General features: G+C 42.2%; 2 protein-coding genes across 5 annotated transcripts; one reads left to right on the forward strand and one right to left on the reverse strand.

Annotated features, from left to right (window-relative positions):
* Positions 1–65: 65 nt before the first annotated feature.
* Positions 66–10,949, forward strand: ddx17 (DEAD-box helicase 17). 3 transcript variants are annotated; one of them, XM_061710967.1, is made up of 14 exons: positions 66–187; positions 360–423; positions 552–711; positions 2,806–2,902; positions 3,014–3,147; positions 3,228–3,293; positions 3,392–3,533; positions 3,653–3,813; positions 3,993–4,165; positions 4,834–4,944; positions 6,131–6,192; positions 6,278–6,337; positions 9,008–9,241; positions 9,921–10,949. In XM_061710967.1, exons 2-14 carry the CDS (start codon positions 374–376, stop codon positions 10,367–10,369), a joined length of 1,899 nt encoding a protein of 632 aa, XP_061566951.1. In that variant the 5' UTR covers positions 66–187; positions 360–373; the 3' UTR covers positions 10,370–10,949. The 3 variants fall into 3 exon arrangements, with proteins under 3 accessions (XP_061566951.1, XP_061566950.1, XP_061566952.1); XM_061710966.1 differs by having other exon boundaries at positions 93–187; positions 357–423; XM_061710968.1 differs by lacking the exons at positions 66–187; positions 360–423; positions 2,806–2,902 and having other exon boundaries at positions 571–711.
* Positions 10,950–10,993: 44 nt separating this feature from the next.
* On the reverse strand, positions 10,994–23,279 carry gga1 (golgi-associated, gamma adaptin ear containing, ARF binding protein 1). Of its 2 annotated transcripts, none has more exons than XM_061710965.1 (17): positions 23,153–23,279; positions 20,707–20,791; positions 19,370–19,445; positions 19,177–19,275; positions 18,977–19,100; positions 18,765–18,865; positions 18,499–18,579; positions 16,606–16,743; positions 16,408–16,489; positions 15,218–15,331; positions 14,978–15,109; positions 14,803–14,876; positions 13,376–13,563; positions 13,005–13,234; positions 12,586–12,755; positions 12,328–12,438; positions 10,994–12,191 (listed from the first exon to the last, which is right to left on the reverse strand). In XM_061710965.1, exons 1-17 carry the CDS (start codon positions 23,193–23,195, stop codon positions 12,081–12,083), a joined length of 1,959 nt encoding a protein of 652 aa, XP_061566949.1. In that variant the 5' UTR covers positions 23,196–23,279; the 3' UTR covers positions 10,994–12,080. The 2 variants fall into 2 exon arrangements, with proteins under 2 accessions (XP_061566949.1, XP_061566948.1); XM_061710964.1 differs by having other exon boundaries at positions 14,978–15,130.
* Between the last annotated feature and the right edge of the window lie 545 nt (positions 23,280–23,824).

Genomic DNA, 23,824 nt, shown 5'->3' on the forward strand with positions numbered 1-23,824 from the left:
GAAACCATCTTCTGATTGGCTGTGTGAATGTCAATCATGTTGGGGGGCGGGACTTCACGAGCAACCAGCCAATCACGAGTCACTTCCGCTCCTGGCCAAGGCTAAGCTAACAACATCGTAGCACTGCGGCTCAAAATCTGACATAAAATCGCAAAGAATTAACAGCATATACAAGGACAGAGTTACGGTATGGTTTGATACTTTATATTTTATAACCATTCCTGAAAGCAGCAGCTATTTTCTATTCCAGGTTGGCGCTTGGATGTAGATGTTTTGGTTGTTAAAGCCATAAAAGGTTACTAGAAACACAAGTCAGAAAACTACACATTTGAAACACTGATTTATTTATTCCCCAGCAGCGTTTTTCATCAGAATGAGAGGATCCTACGGAGACAGAGACCGAGACCGAGGTCGTGACAGAGGGTAAGAAAGAGCTGGTGATGCTGCAATACTGTACCACATTTAAACCATTTAACATAACACATATTACGATTCCAATGGCTTGGGGAAATGCATTAAAGATGACTGTAATCTGTTTGTTTTGGACGCAGCGGCCCCAGGTTCGGGTCCAGCAGGGGCGGGCAGCCGTCGGGGAAGAAGTTTGGAAATCCTGGGGACCGTTTACGGAAGAAGAGATGGGATCTGGAGGAGCTTCCCAAATTTGAGAAGAACTTCTACACTGAGCACCCCGAGGTGCAGCGGATGAGCCAGGTACTCTGATGCTCTGGAACAGTATTTACCCCCTTACCGGTTTCTTCTGTTTTTGTTTTCTTTGTCACACGTGAATAAATACAAAATGCAGTTTTGTTATTAAATCATGAAGGAATTGTTTCACCACATGCTTTTGGAAACATACCCAGGCTTTATTACTACATCACCTGCACAATCAAGAAATCACTTGAAGAAAATCTGTCTGACAACAGGGAGTCGGCTAAAAACACATCATGTCTTGATCTTAAATTCAAGAATGGATGAGAAACAAAGTAAAGGACTTCTATCAGTTTTGAAAGTGTTACAACATCATTTCAAAGGCTTCGGTAAACGGCAGTGAGAGCCATTACCCAGAAATGTAGAAGACATGGAACAGCGTGGGACCTTTCTACCAAAATTCAATTACATTTTATTTATATAGCATTTATTACAACAGAAGTTGTCTCTAGGCGCTTTCCAGAGACCCAGAACATGACCCTCGAGCAATTATTACATAAACGTAACATAAACAATGGCAAGTAAAAACTCTCCTGGTGGGAGAAAAACAGTGGGAAGTGGGAATAAACCTTGAGCCGGACCTGGCTCATAAGGGGAGGCCCTGCTGGACAGAGCAGGAAAAGAGATAACAGACAGAGAGAATGAAGCACAGAGAAAGGAGAGACACAGACACAATGGCTAATTGGTGCACTACAGGGATGACTATATACCATGTAGTGGTATATAAATGACTCCAGGAGGGCATAAAAGAAGGCAGAACAACACATGAAAGCACTGAAAGCCTCATTTGCCTCAGTTAAGATCAGAGTTCATGATTTAACAGTAAGAGAGTCTGGACAAAAATTACATCCATGGGAGAGTTTCAAGGCAAAAATGACTGCTGACCAAAAAAAAACCTGCAAAGGCTTGTCTCATTTGCAAACAAAAGGATCTTGATTGTCCCTAAGAGTTTATGTAAATATTCCCTGGGCTGACGAGACAAAAATTTAACTTTCTGAACGGCATCAATTTGTGACCTTAAGCTCAAGCGCACTTGGGCTATGCTTCAGGACAACGAGTGGAAGCACACCTGCAAAAAACAAACACAAAATGAAAGATTTGGAGTCGAGTTTATTTGTATAGCACATTTTATGTACAAGACAACTCAAAGTGCTTTATGTAAAAATATATTGTTTTTAAAAATGCATTTAAAAAGGTCTGGACTAATATCCAATTGAAATGGTGTGGTATGACATTAAAAAGGCTGAGTGCGTGTTTACTTCCCTCATGACTTCAACATGACCCACACCCTGGTTGGTGAAAGGGCCTTTCTGTGTGGAGTTTGCATGTTCTCCCTGTGTTCCCTTGGGTAGCTAATGTGAGCTACCCTCACAAAAACATGCAACAGTCCTGGGCTACACATGCCCCCTCTGGCCAACCGGGGCGCCAGATGGGGTGGGGAGGATCTGGCTGGAATAACGTGATCCTTCCACGCGCTACGTCCGGCCAGAGAAACCCCACCCTGTCTGGTGAAAAGAAGCTACCTGTTCACTCCTCAAGTTAAGGAGGAGACCTGAGCTCAGTGCAGGCCCTCCTGGGGTTGGTAGAGGGAGCAATGCCCAGGACTGCCACTTAAGTAGGAGCACTGGGTGAAAATGGGGGACAAAATCAGGGATACATTTTTTTTTTTTGTTTTGTTTTTTTTTTAAACAGGCTGTTCATTCTTGAAACCCCTCCAATGTTGCTGTATTGAAACAGTTCTTTCAGAGACGTCTGATAGTCCTCCACAGGGATGTGAAAAACTCACTGCTAACAATCCTAAACTCTTGATCACAGTTGTTGCCACCAAGACTGACATAACCAGTTATCAGGTTTTAGTGGCATTATTTTTTCACAGAGGGCCAGGTTAGTTTGAATAGCTGAATTTAGTGTTTTATGCAGATTATATTTGTCTAATATTAAAATTGGTTTGATGTTCTGAATCTTGTAAATACTTTTTCACAATACTGTACCTAATGTGGCAGCAGCAACCAATTACTCAATCAATTGCCAAGTAATTAATTGCTTAGTAGGATAACTGTTAATCTTATTATTATTTTCTTCCTTTTTTGCTGTCAGTATGACATTGATGAATATCGTAGAAAGAAGGAAATCACTGTTCGTGGTTCCGGCTGCCCAAAACCTGTAACCAGCTTCAATCAGGCACACTTTCCACGTAAGCCCAGAGAGTCAGTTTTCTGTCTTAGGTTACAGCACAGCATATTTATATGCATATTTATGATCATTAAAATACATGGAATTCATATTTTCTGGTGTTTTCTTCCAGAATACGTGATGGATGTACTGATGCAGCAGAATTTCAAAGAGCCCACAGCCATTCAGTCACAGGGTTTCCCTCTGGCCCTTAGTGGGAGAGACATGGTGGGCATCGCTCAGACCGGCTCTGGGAAGACCTTAGCGGTGAGGCAAACCTTCCATCCCTGACCTTTCAAAAACAAATCTCCACAGCAAATCTCTTTATCCTTTTTTTCTTTCTGCAGTATTTGCTTCCTGCCATTGTGCACATCAATCACCAGCCCTACTTGGAGCGAGGAGATGGACCCATTGTATGTGAAGAGAAAAGGAATAAACACCCCTGACTGCATCATCTCCTTCTCATGGTGACGTAGAAAATGTCTAAGACAGTTAAATGTGTGTTCTGCAGTGTTTGGTGTTGGCCCCTACAAGAGAGCTGGCTCAGCAGGTCCAGCAGGTGGCCTACGACTATGGGAAGTCTTCTCGGATTAAAAGCACCTGTGTGTATGGCGGTGCTCCGAAGGGACCTCAGATCCGGGACCTGGAGAGAGGTGAGAAGAACAACTGTTTTACTTCTGATAGTAAAGCTCATTTGAATCATACACATACTAAGCAATAAGTAAAGTATTTCATAATCCATCATGAAGCATTTGAAATGTATCTGACCTAGGTGTTGAGATCTGCATCGCTACTCCAGGTCGTCTGATTGACTTCCTCGAGGCAGGAAAGACCAACCTGCGGCGCTGCACCTACCTGGTTATGGATGAAGCTGATCGCATGCTGGATATGGGTTTTGAACCACAGATACGCAAAATTGTTGACCAGATCAGGGTGAAAATAACACTCATTTTCTTGGCTTACTATTTATCTTTATATATGGTAAACACTTTTTGTGAAATGGTTTGGACTCCTGTGATAGATTTTGAGTTATATTTTAGCATTTTTAACCACGTGAAGCTGTTTATTACGGTGTTGGCCATTACTGATGCACGCTTGATGTTGTGGTGCAGCCGGACAGACAGACCCTCATGTGGAGCGCTACTTGGCCTAAAGAGGTGCGCCAGCTGGCGGAGGACTTCTTGAAGGACAATGTGCAAATCAATGTCGGAGCTCTGGAGCTCAGTGCCAACCACAACATCCTTCAGATTGTTGACGTTTGCATGGACAACGAAAAGGATCAAAAGTAAGCCAGAGCTCACAAAGTACAACTTTCTTTACTGATATTGCCGTTTATTTTTGTTATCTTGTGTTCAGGAGTGATTTTTCTTTGTGATGTTTTATTTTTGTTTGTCTCTCATCCTTTTTTTATGTTAAAAGTGGTCGTATAGTATTTTTAGAACCTATTTCAAGTTTGCAAAGTTACTCAGCCACATCAAAATTGATTCATATCTCCAACAAAAGATGCCTTTCCTGAACATCGTGGCACAGCTGCATCTCTGTGAAACTTCAGTCCTTTATACACAACAGTTGAACCACATCAGTGCAAAAATATATCCTGTCTTGAAAACGCTGCGTGTTCGGGGCTGCATTTTCATTTGGCCCAGTTGGCTCGTTTGATGCTCTTCAAACAAAGAGACGGCTGCAGCTCTCCCTGATTTTTGACCTGTCAGCTGAACCGTCTGAACAGCCTAGATGGACTTTTGTCTCCATCAGACAAGAGTTGAAAAGTGATTTATACACAATGTTTAAAAAAAAAAAAAAGAAAAGTGCTGCTGTAGTTAACAACATGTGGGGAAATTATTTGTATTAAAATAAAGGCTTATGAAGTGACAGATGTCACCTGCAACAGCCTCTTCTGAGCGACGAATATGTTTAATAATGAGATGTGATGAATTTCTTGTTTGTTTTCAGGTTGATCCAGCTGATGGAAGAGATCATGGCTGAGAAAGAAAATAAGACCATCATCTTTGTAGAGACGAAAAAACGCTGTGATGACCTGACACGCAGGATGAGACGTGATGGGTGAGTACAGCGTGTGGAAATCTGCAATCATTAGTCTTGGAGGATGTTGATTTAGCTGTTTTTATTTTGTAAGAAATAAAAAAAACGATGGGTCATAAAACTGTTATCAGTTGAGCACTTTGGCTTTGTAAAACAAACTTGTTTAAAAATTCCAAATTTGCAAAAAAAACAAGTGGGTAAAGAGAAGTAGTCATGGGTGAAAATGATATTCAGTGATGAGTCACAGATCTACTCTGGGGAAGAAGATGATGCTGGAACATGGTTTTGAGCAGGTCAAATAAAACATTTAGATGATTGAACTTATTTCAACGGTCATTGATTATCTGGGTTTCATGGCAGGTGAAGGAGCGGGGCAGGAGGTAACTCTTCTGTTAAACTGGCATTTTGAACACTTCAGTTAGTATCATTCCCTTGCAGGATCATAATACATCTTCCCAAAGAGCACAAATTGTTAAAAACGTTCCTTCAAGAAAGACGCATAAACTCAGTTTGTTTGAAAATGTATGTACCAAACCCCAAAAATGGTCAACAACAAAAATCCATCTTTAAAATCAAATATGTGAACTGCTAAATTACGACTACGGTGGAACCTGATTTCTGAATAATATTATTCTATTTAGTGAATACATACCTGACAGATTTCACGGTGCAACAAAAGCCAGAGAGGATGCAAGAGAGCCGTAATTCCACGGCACATTTTGTAAGTTTTCTAATGACTGACAAAACGGGCAAAGATGACAGTGACTGACTGGATAACTTTATTACCATAGCGACGACACAGAAGAAGCCTGCTACCAATAACAGGACATTTGCGTTCTAGTCCAGGACGGTGATTTCATAGTGCTCAGCAAAAAGGTAAAGCCAGTTCCAGATGTCTCCTTCTCTGATCCCGCGGTCGGATGTGCAGCATCTAATATTCTGGCGTATTTTTTGCCAAAGACCAAAAACCAGTCCAAGATCATTTCCCGTGTTGATATTATTGTGTTACTGTAACAGAGTGATCTGGTCTGGACCACAAAGTTACAATTCCAGCCAATCCGGGTCTGTGCCTGTAGCAGAGCTCCAGTTTACCTTCAGACAAGTCCATGAACCGTCAGAAGTGTTTGGAACTATTATGTGGTGTTTAATAGAGTTAGCACCATGTTTAAAGGATGATATTATAACTGGTTGCTGGTTTGTCTTCTAGGTGGCCAGCAATGTGCATTCACGGTGACAAGAGCCAACCGGAGAGGGACTGGGTACTATCAGGTACAAAATCTAATTCAGGAGATGTGTTTTGATGCCACGTCTTATAAAACTTCTGCTCCTGATAGTTGATTATCTGATGTTGTAGAGTTCCGTAGCGGCAAAGCTCCCATCCTCATCGCTACTGATGTGGCCTCGCGCGGTTTAGGTATGTCCTGTGTTCAAGAGCAGATCAGATTTCCTCACTATATTTAACTAATTACCATGCAGAGGAATTACAGTTGTCCATATGTGATGATTCGACTCCTCACTGCCTGTTAATGTACAGTTAATAATCAAAAGTCAAACACAAACACATGAAGTTGGATTTATTTTCAAGGATATATGATGCTTCTCGGATAACTGGTTTATCTGAGAAATATGTGACGATTGAAGTAGGATTTCCTGTGAAACAGTTTGCTTTATCAAATACCACTGACATAGACGTGATGTTGAATGTTGAAGTGTGACGGTGTAAGGGGCGTCGCTGTCAAAGCAGCCCCTTGCAAAATGCAAGTCAACCTTTAACCTAATTCTGTGTCCATTTGTTTTCTTTTCATTTTGTTTTTGTTTGTTTGTTTCCAAGTCTCTCTTCCGGCAACTAGAAGCACACAGGCCCTCGGGAGCCTGCAGCCGGACCTAGGCATGACAAATCGAAAGCTGACTCGGGGAGTCTGATTAATCAGTCCCAGATACAGCCTTCTCTGCTGAAACCTAGTACTGAGCCCGCTAAGTGAGCCCTCCCCCACTTCCAGGACCCTGGCGACCTGGGAGATTCGGGTGGGAGGAGGGACAAGCCTAGGGTGCTGCTGGGCTTCCAAATTTGATGGTAGAGTTGGGGGCAGCTGTCAGGTGAGAGGGCGAAGAGGGGGGTGTGGAGGAGGATGGACTCCCTCTGGCCCTGCCTTCACAACAGTGATGCACCGTTATTTTTCACAGACTTTTTCCACCAAGTTTTCCATATCCATATTTATTCTGAATGGCTATTGATCTACTGCAAAGTCCCAGAGAAGATACTTTTTTTTCTCCCCTCTCTCCCCTTTAAGAAACTTTGGATGATATTTTTTGTTTTTAACCTAAATTGGTGCAACACTGGCGCAGTGCTGTTACACAAGAAGACAAAGAGACAAGTGCCAGGAAGTGAGGGTGGACAGCGGCCACAGACTCCCCTCTGAACTGCCCCCTGATGCAGCCCCTGACACCCCCCACCTCTGGCTGCGCCCGCCGGCCTCTCCCTCTGCGGACGTCATGTCTGGTCCTGGCTGGCAGGAGTCCTGGCCTGGAGGAACCACCTCTCTTTGATCCTTTCCCCCCCTTTTACACCTCTTTTCTGTTCTGTCCTCCTCTCTTTCCTCTCTTCTTTACTTTATCTTCCATCCATCGCATCTCTTTTACCATCTTCTCTTCCTGGTCTTTCCTATTTTTTGCACCCTTTTTTTTTTCACCCTCTCTCACAATCTCACTTCCAGTTCCTCTTTCCAGTCCGATGATTCTTATTTTTTTTCGTCTTCTTTTTCTGTCCCATCTCCCACTCTTTTGCAAGCCCACCGTGTGACCTGCTTTCACCCTCCTTTGTCTATAACACTTTTTCCCCCTTTTATTTTCATCATATTTGGCTGCCTGGTCAGTCTAAGGACCAGCCGGTCAGATTTACAGAGAGTACCGTCCAAACTGTCAAGAGCCCACTCTGACATCCCGCTCACATAGACCCACCGGTCCGCTTTAGTGTCTGTTTCTTGTTACTAAACTTAAAAAGCTGGGCTCTGCGCTACCACTGCCATTGGAAGTAACCTGGGATTTGACTTATTTACAATGAACCACGCCAATGAAAGCCCGTTAGATTTTCTAATGTACCGATTCCCCTGACCCAGAAATGACATGTCACTATCGGTCAGCGGTGTAAGGTCATCCTGAGGAGGACTGTAGATCCTTGAAGTTGACATGAAAGGATCCAGAAAAGGCCTCTCCACCTGTCACCTTCTCCTAGAAACAGGATAAACCAGCAGTAATGGAGAAGCAGAGCTAAGTCTAGAGTCCAGGCCAGCTGGACGTCTGGCCCAGACAGCGTCCAGCTTTGGGAGCGTCGTGGAGGAGCGGCGAGGTGGGAGAAGGGACTGCTTTTGTCCTGTGAGCTCTCCTCGTGGCCCTGCAGACCTCCCAGGACTGGCGATGGGTAGGGGGACAGAGAGGTAACTCTGTATGTCATCACTAAAACTCTGATACAGGGTAAGTACTGTCCCTCACCCCTCCTCCTCCCTCATCCTTCCCCTCCACCAGCCTTTGTCATGATGCTTCCAAAACAAGGCTTGTTTTTCCTCTGATCAGCAGTGTTTTCTGAGCCCTCCGTCAGCTGTAATGAGAAACAGACCTCCCGTTTGTTGAGCTCATTTTAAAAGAGAGATCAATAATCTTTTTAGTCTTCTGCACAAACATCATTCTACAGTTTAATGTTAGGCTCACTATTCAGCACAGAACTAGGACAGAGTCCCTGATTAATTCAGTCTTAGACGTAGACTGAAGTATTTGCATGTGTGATAAAAACGTTATTCCTAAATCAGATTATTGAGCCCTGTCCTGTAACTGACATGAAGTTATTTTTCAGTTGTATTTTTTTTTACAAGTAGTTGATCATTTGCCAGGTAAGTGATAAGTTTAGAGGAAGATGTGTTTCAGAGGTATTGTCAGTCTGAACGTTTGTTTTTGTTTTCAAAATTAAGACTTCTGCGCTGCTATCGAGTGTTCGTTTTTCTTCTGATTTTATTTTTTTCCTTTTGTCTTTCCCTCCCTGAAACTGGACCCCAACTACCAACGCGTCTTCTTTACTGCCTCCAATGTGAAGATGTGGAGGACGTCAAGTTTGTCATCAATTATGACTATCCCAACTCGTCGGAGGACTACATCCATCGCATCGGCCGCACGGCCCGCAGCACTAACAAAGGCACGGCTTACACCTTCTTCACCCCCGGGAACCTCCGGCAGGCCCGAGAGCTGATCCGGGTGCTGGAGGAGGCCCGGCAGGTCATCAACCCCAAACTGCTGCAGCTGGTTGACAGTGGACGCGGAGGAGGCGGAGGTGCTTAGGGATCCAAATACAGAAAATTTCTGGACTATAAGTCGCACCTGCATATAAGCCGCATCCGCTCTATTTAAAAAATAATAATAAAAAAAGATATACAAGCCGCACCTGCATATAAGTCGCTTCCGCTCTATTTTAAAAAAAATAATTAAAAAGATATACAAGCCGCACCTGCATATAAGCCACATCCGCTCTATTTAAAAAAAAAAAAAGATATGCAAGCCGCAGATATTTATGTTGTTAGATTAGATATTTACTACATGTACAGAAGGATTTTGAACAGTAAATGATGTACATGTTTGTACCTAGATAGATCTTTCCTAAGTGTCTTTTAACACGGCAGCAACTTTGCTGATTAAAACGGGACAGAACCAAGAGAAAATAACCGGTATTTATTTATCTATTTATCTGTTTGAAATTTGCTTCTACCTACTTCTATCTGCTAAAGAAGAAGTAGCGTATTCTTCTTTGCATTTATTTTGTCTTAGTTTTGATTCTAATTCCGGTTAGAGCGCCCCGAGCGGTGGAAGAAAAATCCACAGAATAGCCACACCTTTGTATAAGCCGCATGGTTCAAAACCTATGAAAAAAGTAGCGGCTTATAGTCCAGAAAATACGGTAATAAAGATGCTGCAGTGTCTCTTTGCAATCACTACTTGCGGCTTTCTTTCTGCAGGTGGCCGGTCCCGTTTCCGTGGCTCCAATTCTAACAATCCCAACCTGATGTACCAGGACGAGTGTGACCGCCGCATGCGTTCCGGCGGAAGCAGCAGCAGCTACAGCCGCGAGAGCCGTGGAGGAAACAGCCGCGACGGAGAGCGCTCGTCTTCCTCCTCCTCCTCTTACAGGGATCGCAGCAGCAGGGATGGAGGACGCAGCTACGGCTCCAGCTCCAGCTCCTACAGCCAATACCAGAACAGCAGCAGCAGCAGCCAGTACAGCAGCTCCAGGGCTGGATCTGGCTCTGCGGGAGCTGCCGTGCCGGCTCCGCCTCCATCTTCCTCATCAGGCCCTCAGCCTTTAATGGCCCAGCAGTTCAACCCTCCCCAGCCCATGATGGGTCTGATGGGGCACTCGCCGTTCCAGTTTGCTCCTTCATCATCATCTACACCAGGCAGGAAATAAAACGGTATCAAGCACAGAAGACATTTTGTCTCAGAATCAATCAATGTTTTTTTTTAATGATTGCTACATTCCAGTTATGTGTTTGCACTGCTTCTTTGCTCCAACAGAACCTCCATTTTCCAGCATCGGTGCATTTAGACCGGGTCTAGGTTTGTTTATGAAGTCTTGGTTTTGGAACTTGTTTAGTGTGACGGAAGCTCGGCTGTTATTTAAATGAGTTTGTTTTGATTATCTTTCTCAGGTCTGTTACAGGTAGGTGCTGAGGTTCACTCAGTGATTTCTTCATATTTATGTTTGAAAATGTTATTCTTTGGAAATATTGAAGAAAAGTAAAGAAAAAAAATAGCCGTTTAAATCTTTTTCCTTTTAATATTTGAGCTTCATCTTAGTGTTTTACAGACCTGTTTATCCACACAGTCATCTGTATGTAAAGTAGCATCTTTTTTTGCAAACATTAGGTTAACTTACTTAGTTGATCACCAGTTTGGTCCAGCCTTTAGGGCACTGAGTAAGATTTTCTAGCACACAGCAAGTCCTTTTTACAGCTTGTTTCTTCCTCTTGAATAAAATATTCAGTGTACATGTGTCTTTTGAATTTATTCCCCCCCCATCTTTAACACAACATTCTGTTGATCATCAAGAAAAGAATTTATTACCCATTTGGAATAGTTTCAGTGTTCTGCTCTGGTGGACTGCACAGCTCAATGTACATGACTGATCTGCCATCGCTGGCTTTCACAAAGGAGTCTAACAGGAAATGAGCGCAGTGGAAACATGATTGACAGGAAGTTTTCAGCTGCTGACATGCATCATGGATTGTAGTCAAACAGGTTTCAGATGGACACTGTGCAGCTCCTTTTGCATATAATCAAGTTTTTGATGTTGAGTTTTACCCAATAAACACTTGGATATTCAATGAAGAGCTAAAGAATACATTTTAACTTAAATTATTTTAAAGATATGAATATATTAAGATGTAGCTGATCTGTGTCCCACACAAACAAACCTAATATGTAACAAGATGAGAAACATAAAAAAAAAAAAAAAGCACTAAACTTTAAATAAAGTTGCAACTGCAAAATAGGCACATATGGCAGTAAATACACAGCTCTGTTACAGTAGACTTTGTTCTTTACACAAGATGAAGGGGAAATGACCGGGAAACAGTACTATCAAAACAATCATTCTCTGTGCAATCAAAGTGACTGTCACTGTGAGAGAGCAAGAAATCACAAAATAAACAGACGCCACATAAAGTTGATTAAGTATAGTCTTGTTTAGCAAACTAATGATACGGCTGGATTTCGCAAGCATCATGTTCGCAGAGCGTGCCGATGTGAAGGTAAAACAACTGATTCAGAAAGGCGGCCCAAGGTGAGGAAAAATATAATCGAACAAACCTACTGATCAAGTAGTTTGTAGATTTCTTCCTTTGAAGGACTCGTTTAAAAGGTGAAATGATAAACTGCAACAACTCTGAGTCGGAGGCTCGTTTGAATGCAGCAACTCACAACGAGACTAGACCTATGTACACATGACTAATTGAGACCAAAGCATACCCCCGTTACACTGAGCACGAGTGTAATCCCTGGAGATGATACTGATCAAAGTAAGTAGGCCGTGATTGCAAAGGGGAAGAGGAAAAGAAAAAAAAAAAAAGAAGAGGCCGAGTCTGAAAGCAGAAAGTTTGTCAGGTTCTTGTGTTTAGATGCTATAGGTTCCCCCACTTCTCCGGGGGAGGAAACTGTTCTACGCTGCCGATCTCGCTGTGCTCCTGCTCACCCATGGTAAAGGTTAAACTGTACTGCAGCTGCACCTTCTCCTGAAACACACACGTGAAGATAATTAAGACAAAGTAAATCACATCTAGCCGTTTAACAGTTATCTGAGACAGCACCCAACTTAGATGATCAATTTAAGGGTGCAGAGATACATATGTTGGAAAACCACATGCCCACCTTTTTTGGGTTAGTCATGAGCAAGATCTGTGTGATGGCAGCAGGAGGGAGGATGGGGTTGAACGCCGGGAGCTCGGTTCCCGACGGAGGCTGCAGCTTCAGTGCCATGGACTACAGATGATACATGTGAAATAAAATGTATTTCTTTATTTAGAAAAAAAAAAGTGCAGTGGATCCAATTTTCTGTTTCTCATGCATCCAAAACTACAAACATCTAGAACCCAGTGGTTATGGATATTTAAAATACAAGGCGAGCACCTTGGGAGCAGTAGTGTGGAAGTTGATATTGGTGACTGGGATGGGGGCTGAGGACAGCATGGAGATGATCACCACCAGCACGTCGGGTCGCGACGGAGGCGAGTCACGAGCAAAGTGAAACAGGACCCGCAGACTGTGGCCATCAAACACAGTTACAGGTAACAGACTACCTGGAGCAGGAGAGGCCAGAGATGAAGAGAGTATCTGATACATCTGCCTTCTGCTGACACAATCAAGAGTAGGCAGGCAAGGTTCACGTCAACTGTGAGTATTACATAGGATTTTTTTCCTCAATTAAAAACGCCTGCTTAAAAAAAAAAAAAAAAAAAAAAAAAACTGTCAGCAAGATTTATTTTGGCTGATAAATTATGATGTGGGAGAAGAAAACAGGTGTTTAAAATCCGTTTCAGTTTACTTACTGGGTGTAATGGATTCTAATGGTACAACAACATCAGTGAGGGAAGCTTCTAGTGGAGGGGTCTCTGGCTGAGCCGGGGGCTTGTCCAGCAGGGCGGCTCCCAGGTTGGGCTGTGTGCTCAGAACAGGAGCGGTGTGATCCTGGGCAAAGCCTAGGACTGGGTTCGGGGCAATGCTGGGTCCAGATTTGCTCTGGAGGTCTCTCAGAGTTGGTTTGGACTGCTGCTTGTCCCTTGGAGAAGGAAAACTGTCTGTAAATGATTTGCTATCTTGTGCATAAAAATGTTGTCCTTTCTACATTGAACTCTCAGTATTGGAACCATCTCAAGGCTGGCCCTGTTAGCCGTAACGGGATCGTGGTTGTGTTAAATACCATTTGACCTGCAGACCCTCGGGGGGCAGCGACTGCTGCAGCAGAGTCTTTCCCAGCAGGTCCAGTTCATCCAAAGCCGAATTCCCAGGAGTGGAACCAGAAGACAGGGGCTGAGAGATGGAGGAATGATCAGGGCTCAGGAGGAGGCTCGGTGCTGCTGGGATGTCTGCGTCTATGCTGTCAGAGGACTGGAAGCAGAGAACGAGAGTGGGAATGTGCACACGTCTTGATCTTATAACGTACAGGACTGTCTCAGAAAATTAGAATATTGTGATTAGGGTTGCAAAGGGGTGGAACATTTCCGGTAAATTTCCGGAAACTTTCCGGAAACTTTCCATGGGAAGTTAAGCTGGGGAATTTTGGAAATATTCCAAATTGGAAACTTTCCACGGGAATTATGGGAATTATGGGAATTTATGGGAATTATTGGGAATTTATGGAATTTATGGGAATTAACTGGAAATTCGGGGTAATTTAAACAAACTGTATCATATCCAAACATTAGCACCTAACTTACCAGCTAGCTAGCTACTGTGTTAATACATTTTTATTTAATATTTGCAAGTTAAACATTAATACCATTATAGATCAAATATATTTACCCCATAATATTATCAAAACTTACTTGACTTTATATAGTCCGTGGGCTCAAATGTGTGGCTTCAATAGTCTTGTGCTTTGAGCTCAAATGTGTGGCCTCCAGGCTTCAAGAAATCACCTGTGCATGTGATGGAGGAATGCACAGTGCATGTAGGGGGCGTGGCCTCAATAGCCCTGCAGTAAGCAATGTGCTGTGTGCATGTGATTGAGGAGTGTACTTGCATTAAATCTGGTTGTTTTAGCCAAGACTATGCTACAATATATTTCCCCCAACTATATTTAAGTTCCCTGTTAAGGGCCAACCTTCAATTCTGTAATTTCTTATTTATTCCCGTTAATTCCCGTTAATTCCCATATATTCCCGTTAATTCCCATATATTCCCGTTAATTCCCATGGAAAGTTTCCAACTTTGAAAATTCCCGGAATTTTGCAACCCTAATTGTGATAAAGTTCTTTATTTTCTGTAATGCAATTAAAAAAACAAAAATGTCATACATTCTGGATTCATTACAAATCAACTGAAATATTGCAAGCCTTTTATTATTTTAATATTGATGATTATGGCTTACAGGTTAAGATTAAGATTCCCAGAATATTCAAATTTTTTGAGATAGGATATTTGAGTTTTCTTAAGCTGTAAGCCATAATCAGCAATATTAAAATAATAAAAAGGCTTGCAATATTTCAGTTGATTTGTAATGAATCCAGAATGTATGACATTTTTGTTTTTGTAATTGCATTACAGAAAATCACAATATTCTAATTTTCTGAGACATTCCTGTATATCACTATGAATTTCTGGTTGGTGTTTCTTCCAGTCCCTCACCTGGAAGGAATCCCATGCTGTGGAGTCCCCGGGTTGTGAGGGGGGGTTGGAAGTGTGTGTTCCTTCACTTAAACCTGCATGGTGCACAAATAATCTTTTTTAAATTGAAGTATTTTCTTTCTCTGCCAGTCAAACAATTAGGTGACAGATTATAAACAATGGTGTGGGACGTTACCGAGTGACATAAGCTCATCGTCAAGGAGACTGATCCCCATCTCCTGTGAGGGGGCGTTGAGGCCGTCTGTTGGAGTAGGAAACTCTCGGCAGGAAAGCGTTGACTGAGGTTCAGTCTCCAGTCCTGACAGATCTAGCAGCGCAGACCCCCCTCCTGTGAGAAATCCATTCATGACAGCTTATTTCAACAAAAGAATTTTCTGATTTTAATCAATCCAGTCTTTAAAGACTGTTTTCTCACCTGTTGACTTCTGTGTGTTGAGCATCCCGTTTCCATTCACAATCTCCCCCTTCACCTGCTGCTTGTACAGGTTGATGACTTGCGTCAGGCTGTCGTTGGCCTGGAGGATCTCGGCTGTGGAAAGATGCGAGAAAGTTATTCTTCTCGTTGCTGATACATTAACAACAAACAAAGCTTCTGCAAATGGATCTGAGGGGAAAAAAGAAAAAAGATTGTCAAATAATGTGGGGACCTCATAGAAGCAGACATTGGAGAAAAGGGATTTATTATAGGCACTAGGCAATTATGAAGAGGTCAGTTCCATCATGAGGTTATTATCATCCTGTCTTTTTACGCAAAAAATTCTCAATATTTACAACATTAAAGTGGATCCAAATATCAAATATGTCACTCACAAAAAATAGAGCTGAGCAATGCATAAAGAAAATTTAGCTATTAGATAAGGGATGTGAGGATTTGTTCAAAAAAAAAAAAAAAAAAAACGAGTTTTTTTTTTTAAATTAAAAGCCAATGTCTGTATCACATATCCTCCTCAGGACTTGAAGCAATTCAAGAGTTAACGCTTGACCTAAAGTACACAGTTATTAAGCTGCAACTAAGACATATGATGATACAAAACCAAAAATTAAGGAAGTTGTGGTTTCTAATTCTGAATTTTATTGTAATAGAAAAACCATCTATAATCAAGTATTTTTCTTGTAATTGTAAAATATTTACTATGAATAACATCTGGTCTTTTGGACACAGCAGATGTGAAGAAGTGCTGAATCAAAACTGTTTCAAACTGATTAATCAAATTGTGACATTGTCAATTTGAATCACATGTACATTTTAAAAATCTGTTGCTTCTCTGTTTAAAAATACTGACATTTGTTTGTTGACGTATTCCCCATGCCTATCGCCAGAGGAGCTGTCTGCCAATTAACTCGTTCCTTGTCGACTACATATCATTCCTGACTTATCCTGTTCATCAGTAAATGTATAGAGAATCAGAGCTACCCAGTCGGAGTGATAAACACCAACACAGTAACATAATGTCCTAAATACAGAGAGCACATGTGAACACTTGAACAATGCTAGAAATTATATCTGAAACTGGATTTAAGCTCAAAATAATACAAAACCCTGTCAACGATGAATTCTCCCTGTTTATATTCTGTTCAGTGGCTGACAAAAAGCAAGATGCCCACCCAGAGCTTCGTCGTTGTCTTCTGTGTCGCTCGCCAGCCTGAACAGTGTCGGCCTCATCTTCTCACATCGCTGGTACAGGTCCTGACCACAAAAACACACACGCACATCATCAAATTTCAGGAATCAGGCAGCATTCATACTTGAAACTGAACCGACTCAACAAGCGGCTGGTTCACAGCATCTGCATTTCCTCCCACCTGTATCAGTTCAGTGTTGCTCTGACTTGCGGTGCTGCTGTCATAGTCCTGCAGCAGCTGAGTCAGCAGAGTAACACTCTCCTTCACCTCCTGGATGGCGTTCACCCGCTTCGACACCTTCTCTGCTCTCTTCTGATCCTAAAAACAGCAGCGGACAAATTGGAAAACTGCAGACTCTGGGTTTTCACCAAAAGAATGTGCATATCTATGACACACAAGTAAGTCATAGATTAAAGGGGACCTATTATGGAAAACACGTTCTTTCTTGCTTTAACATATAAAAAAAGTGGTCTCCCCTCAGCCTGCCAACTCAGAGGAGGAAAGCAACCAAATTCTGCAGTGTCTGTACAGCCGACCGGATGAACCATCCATTGTAATGTGGCTTCTACGAGCCGTTCAGATTCTGCTTCTGTCGTGACGTAACGACGGGCTCGATTTACAGAGGTTGGCCTCCGATTCGTGAAACCACGGCCACAACTAACTCCGCCGGCTGGAGCTTCCTCCATTTTTTCGTAGCGGTGTATCGCGTCATTCAGGCAGCCAATCAGCACAGAGCCTCATCATCATAGCCCCGCCCACTCAGAATCCCGCATAGATAATGAGGTTAGAGAATGGGAAGATAAAGACATGGCTCAGAGGAGGTGATGCACCGAAATGAAAATTTGTGGCCGAAACCGAAACAATAATAAACACTTGGCTGAATACCGAATAATACCGAACAATGGTTCTTTGCACTTTTTCATTTATTTTGCCAATTTTTGAAAAAAATAATAATTTGAGAATTATCTTTCACAATCTCTAAAAGGCTACGTTCTGCTCTTACATCTGGTAATGCTTGTACGTCCCGTTGTTGGGCATGTGTAGGCTATGTTAATGAGACAGGTATTTCTGCAGCCTGACGAGAGGCTCTAGGTTGCAGAGGGCCCAGTCCTGATATGCCCCCATTACCCTGCCCCCCGGCCCGGCTCTGATATGTTCTACTGGCGAGAGGGTTGTCGCTCCTGGGGATGGGGACTTCTGACAGATAACCATCTAACTGTTGAGCCTCTGCATCTGGGTTATTTTCTTGGAGGATCTCGTCATATCAGACAGTGAGGCGCACCGCATCGGCCCTTTTCTCTGCGCTCTCTCCTTGATCTGCTGCGCTGTGCGTCCCGTGACCGTCTCCATCACAAAGCGCTTTCCCAAATCCAACTCAGCCTGGATCATTTCTCGTGTCCTCTGCTTTTTCCCCACATCCAAGTAATGATCTGACATGCTGACATGTTTCCTGCATTTAACACCGCACGCCGCTTACTCCACGCTGTCCACTGTTTGATGGCGTCATCACACGCCGTTATTAATTGTTGGTTTTTTTCCCCGACTTATTCCACCGAACACCGAAAGTATTTTTTTGCTATTTTCGGCCGAACAATTTCGGTTACCGAACATTTGGTGCATCACTACTCAGAGGCTGAATTTCTAATTTATTTAGCAAAAACAATCAAAAGCTTTTTTTTTTAAGACATTCAAGGCCTGTTTAAAATAGGTATTAGATGCCATAATAGGTCCCCTTTAAATATACTGTAGAGACATACAACAACAAAGTATCAGTAGAACAACCATAATGCATAAAAGTAAAGCGTGCATCAAAGCTAGAGAGATGACAATGAAAAAAAATGATCCTATTATCCTCACAACTGGGAAAGATTTCCTCTAAACTCATTCTACATCACTTTACCAGAGACACAAAACCCCTGAGGGAAACCTGTCCAATCAGTTGATGAATGAGCCAAGAGCAGTATTTCACTTCTGCTAAAAATGCCGGTGGAGTTGATCCATAAAAAAAATAAAAATAAAAAAAAGTGGTCAATAAAAGCATCAGAAAGAGGAAACACAAACAGAAGGGGTTACCTCTTGGACCATTTCCTTGATGAGTTTGTTGGCGGCTTTTAGGTCCTCGGGGTGGGAGCTATTCAACAAGCGAGACAGCATCTGGCACAAAACAGCATTGTTAAACATTTGTGAATGTGCTTGTGTCTTCCAAAGGTGAGTCAAACAACTATGGACATGTGACAAAGTACACCGGAGGATAGAAAGCCACATGTAACAAGTCATAAACGCAACCACATACAGTATCAGCACATTTTTAGAAAAGTGACTGTTCAATAAGATCTTACTTTTGACTTCTCCTCGTCCTCAAAAATGGCATTCTTGGGTCTGGGAGGAGGAAGTTTAAGTAGTTTGTCAGGAGGCAGCTCTGGGTCTTGTTTAATGATACCTATACAAGCACAGAGCAGGAATTAGTTACTGCTTGTTTTGGCTTTGTTAACACTACCAGTCCTAATCTGGTTTAACTTTTATTCATCTGATGGCTGATGTAGCCTCTTACCTTGTTTCTTAAGCATCTGATATGCGTCTGAGATCTTGGTCTCATCAGATAATGCCAAAGTCCAGCTGTAGATCAACTCCAAAACCTTCTTTTTTACTGGCTCCGGGGACCGTGAGCCCAGGTACTAAGAACAAACAACCTCTAATTTAATCCTGGAACATGAGAAACTGGATGTGCAGAGCCACTCTGAAAACCCTTACCTTTGGGGAAACCACCTTGATTAATTCGTTGAGAAAACGAAACTTGCCGACTTCACTGTGAAACCTTTTCCCACAGTTTTTCATGCACGTCTCCAGAACCTTGTGTTAAAACACATACATATAAATCACAAAAACAGGTTTAAAACAAAAATAGAAAACAACAATGTTGAACCTGGTTCAGTTCTGAACTCACCAGTAGTGCTTGCATGGCCTCCCATTCTTGTGGAGACTGAATCTTGTGGGCAAGCAGCCTGGTGGCCAGCTGTGGTCTGTAACACATATTCCAGGTGTCATTTCCAGAAAAAGCATGATCATGTACGATGTCTTTTAAAACCCCTTAGGCTTACTTTCTTCAACACAAAAAATGACTTGTATTCATATAACAAGTGTAAAAATGAATGTTATTTCCCCATCATACCTAAATCTATCTATTCACATCCGTTTATCTGAGTTCAGGTTGTGGGGGCAGCAACCTAAGCGGAGGCCTATATCTCCCTCTCAAACTACCTCCTCCAGCTCTTTTGGGAGGAAACCAAGGCATTCCCAGCCCATCTGTAGCCCCTTTCACACAGCCAGTTCGAGGCGGGAACGTTGCGCCTTTAAGCCGCCTCGCTGTTCTGTGTGAAAGTCACGGAGGCGGAATGGGGGGGCCAAGTGGCCCCACCAATAAGCCGGCAGCGGAGGTAGTCACAGAGCCGAAACGGGGTCTGTGTGAATGATACAGCCGGCATGCCGCTGACATGACAGTCGGACTGACGCTGTCGTCACGCCTCTGATTGCGGAACGCCGGCATGCTGTGTGAATTTACAGACGGGAGCGGCGTTATGCCGGCGTTGTATGGTTCTGTGTGAACCAACAAAGGCGGCGTATTGGCAGGACTTCTTTACACCAATATTGCGGAATCTCTGTGTGAAAGGGGCTTGTGAAACGTAATCCCTCCATCTTGCCTGGGTCTGCTGAGGGGCGTTTTTCATTGGATATGCCCTAAACAGCTCCCCAGTTAGACGTCCAGGAGGTATCCTAACCAGATTTTTAAACCACCTTAACCATTTCCCTCACAATTCTCCAGTAACCAAACTTCTCAGCCTCACTCTGAAGGAGACTCCAGCAATCCAACAGAGGAAACTCATTTCAGCCATTGTATTCGTGATCTCATTCTTCCAGTGACTACCCACAATCAACACGCATAGGTGAGGGGTAGGTACAAATATCATCTTATCTTTTGGCTCAACACTCCATCTCCACCACTGCAGAACCAGTCAATCCGTCAATCTCTCTTTTCATTCTTCCACCGCTCCTGAACAAGACCCCAAGATACTTGAACTGCTACTTCTCGTTCCCACCACTTAAATCCTGACTACAACAGAATGTAATATTTAATCCGAGGGGGAAAAACTTATTTTCGTATTAAACAGATGCCCATTTATGCAGTTGGGATCAGCAAAAAGATTTAATAAAATTGACTCAGCAACAGCCAGGCAAAATAGACTAACCAACAAATAACATGTTGACCCTTCAGTCTTTTCTTACCCCTCCAAATCATTGTTGAGCTGTTCACAGAAGGCATGTATGCTACTCCAGTCAGTCTCTCTGTTGAGAGGATTTGTTGCTCTGTCTGAAATGTAAGTAAAAGGGAAAACAGAAGACAGAAATGACACTTCATATCATAACACTGCTGCTGGTGTGCTGGTATTTGTTTACAATGATGTTAGAATATTAGAGGTCACGTGTCAAATGTATGAATATCTACAGTCAATTTCAGTTGCTGAAATTGAAAAGACTTGTATATGTAAACATGTAAAACCGTTGTTGGGATAGTTTAGATCTCTTGACATCTCCCTCCCTGACCATACCCGTCAAGTCTCCCGTATTTTACCCCTCTCTCCCACCGTCCTCCCGTATTAGTATTTTCCCGTAAATGTCACGTTTTATAATATAATAATTCTTAAACTGCAAACTGAATTGTCACTAGCCTCGCGAGAACTGCTGCTAACTGTAGCCTGGGGGGCAGTTCTCGCGAGGGTAGTGGCGACAACGGGAGCAAACTCAGAACAACAAATCAGAGATTTATGGATGTAATGAGAGAGGAGACATTTCTGCCCCAAAAAGCAAAGACTTCTTTAAATATATGTTAAAATGCGAAACCAAATTTACTTTCCTAAAGAGGAGCAGGATGGGGCTCAGTTACGCTTTCTGAAAGTTATTTCAGCCTGAGGCTCAGAAACATGCGTGTCATCAGTCAGTGAATGACAGAGAGCCACTTGAGTGAAAATGACAAATTAAAAGAAAATGTAAATGTTTCACTTGAAGACAATCAATATGTATATAAACTAGGCCTGTGTTGAAAAGATCGATTCTCCGATTTTAAAATCGATTCTCATATTAATTCCTAAAAATCGATTCATATGTCTAAAGATCGATTTATTAAAAAAAAAAAAAAAAAAAAAAAAAAAAAAAAGGTTTTCATCATTACAACTTTTGGTACCTTTTTGTTTATGCCCAAAAAAGGAATATTTTGTTGGACACGAGAATAACTGGTGCCATGTTTTTGCCTTTAAATATGTTTAAAGGTATGAAAACAAAGTTTTCAGTTATAATTGCATAAATTGTCTATATTTCTTTGGTTTATATACTGTCTTGGGGTTACATTTGCATAAATGTTGAAAACCAAATTCTCATAAATGGGGAAAAAATAAAACCGATTTCATCCGTCTCTGTTTCCTCCCTGGATCTGTTTGATAATTCTGACCCACGATGTTTCTGAAATCAGTTCTATCAGCATTCTGGGAGGTGATTGGTCCTTACAGCATCATTAGCTGCCAATACTTGCTGTTGAATCTCAATATAATACTAGTATTAATATGTTGCATAAGTAGACAGTCATACAATTCTGGCAACAGCTGAAAAAAAAACAGTTTTATTAACAGTAACCCAAATCAATATCGGATCGAATTGGATCGAATCAAAGCGTGATAATCGATTGTGAATGTTAAGAATCGGAATCGAATCTTGATATTTGAATCGATCCCCAGCCCTGATATAAACTGGAAATTTTAAAAATAAATAAGTGTGCTTTAATTCCTTTTGTGTTTTCATTTAGTCTCTATTATAGAAATTACACACACACACATAGGAACGTCCACAGCATTTCAGTGTCAACAAAGGTAAGACTTATCAGATTCTGAGCACATAATTGTAGTTTGTACAATTATGTACATGCCATGTAGTTATTTTGGATTTCTCGTAAATCTATGCTGAAATGTAAGATAGTGGAGCAGGGCCTGGGTTGGGCTGGTGGGACAGCGGCGGAAAATGTCCTGTATTTTTAAATCCAAAACTTGACAGCTCTGTCCCTGACATGGGTTAAATAATAAACTGTCAACTGAGAGTATGCTTACTCTTTTCTTTTAGACATACAATAATGACCCCCCAAAATCCATAACAGTGGTTGTATCGCATAAAACCCCGGGCTTGTAGGCGAGGGAGTAATTTGAAGCATGTTGTGAGTAAAATGTCACCGAGCCATGCTAAAAACCTGATTTATGGTTCTGCGTTAAATCGACGCAGAGTCTACGGCGTCGACGAGCACGACACGCCGTAGGATCTGCGTCGATTTAACGCAGAACCATAAATCAGCCTTAACAGAGTCACGAGAGTTAGCCCGCTGTGGCTAACTGAACACACTCGTCTGGCTCTTTCTCACCAGTCCACAGTGCTGACACAACCCTAGTCACATCGGTGGCGTTCAAACCGTGTCAACACGACCAGAACCAGACTGGTGAAGTTAAACAGTCAAAGACGTGTTCGCTGTGTTGACATGGGAGCTAGCTTAGCACCTGGAGGTAACGGCGAGGTTTCTGCTCCCTCTGCGAGGACACCCGGGCTGACATTTCACCCGCACCTCATGCATGATAACGTGACCGCGATGAGGTCGGGGGACCGTGCGGATCGGGTGAAATGCGTTGTAAATACTCACTGATACAAGACTCCAGACTGTCCGTATGAGGCGGCGAAGCCATCACTACGAGATTTATGTCGTGTCCAGCTCTCGCGAGAACTGCACAGACACGTAGCGAGACTGTGAGACGGAAGAGACGCAGAAATTAGGACAGTTGGAGTAGATAAGTGATGCTAATAAAAGGGTACATGCCTTATTTCAAAAAGATATTATTGCTACCCCTAATATTACTGTTTCACAGATCATATTGATTGGAAAAAAAACTTGGATGCTTCCTAACAAGTTTTTAATCACAAATAATGTTAAGGAGGTCTCCTACAAAATCATACATAAATATTATCCTGCTAGCCATTACATGCAGAAATTTAAAAAGGACATTAATACGAATTGTTCCTTCTGTAATTTACATCCAGAAACAGTTGTTCATTTATTCTGGCTTTGCTCTCATTCGAAAAAACTATGGGCAGATATTAGCAAAGTTATTACTGACTCTTTCACTATAGATTTTAATTTACATTGGGAAAATATTGTTTTTGGTTTCCATTGTTTCCCTAAGAAAGAAGGAAAATGTTACTTTTTGATGAATCTGTTTTTATTTCTTGCCAAATTTCAAATTCATAAGAGTACATTTTCAAAGAAAACCCCTTGCTTTTATGTTTTCCAGAAAGAAATGGAACTTTACTTAAAACT

The sequence above is a fragment of the Cololabis saira genome, chromosome 21 (assembly GCF_033807715.1).
Source record: "Cololabis saira isolate AMF1-May2022 chromosome 21, fColSai1.1, whole genome shotgun sequence".
Classification (NCBI taxonomy): Eukaryota; Metazoa; Chordata; class Actinopteri; order Beloniformes; family Belonidae; genus Cololabis; species Cololabis saira.

What these genes read in the sequence shown, in the direction of transcription:
- ddx17 (XM_061710967.1), top strand. Translation starts at nt 374, where the DNA reads ATGAGAGGATCCTACGGAGACAGAGACCGAGACCGAGGTCGTGACAGA. An exon ending in GACAACGAAAAGGATCAAAA is followed by an intron (nt 4,166 to 4,833) that starts GTAAGCCAGAGC and finishes GTTTGTTTTCAG; the next exon opens with GTTGATCCAGCTGATGGAAG. An exon ending in TGTGGCCTCGCGCGGTTTAG is followed by an intron (nt 6,338 to 9,007) that starts GTATGTCCTGTG and finishes TCCAATGTGAAG; the next exon opens with ATGTGGAGGACGTCAAGTTT.
- gga1 (XM_061710964.1), bottom strand. Translation starts at nt 23,195, where the DNA reads ATGGCTTCGCCGCCTCATACGGACAGTCTGGAGTCTTGTATCA. An exon ending in GCAACACTGAACTGATACAG is followed by an intron (nt 16,490 to 16,605) that starts GTGGGAGGAAAT and finishes TTTTGTGGTCAG; the next exon opens with GACCTGTACCAGCGATGTGA. An exon ending in CAACACACAGAAGTCAACAG is followed by an intron (nt 15,131 to 15,217) that starts GTGAGAAAACAG and finishes GATTTCTCACAG; the next exon opens with GAGGGGGGTCTGCGCTGCTA.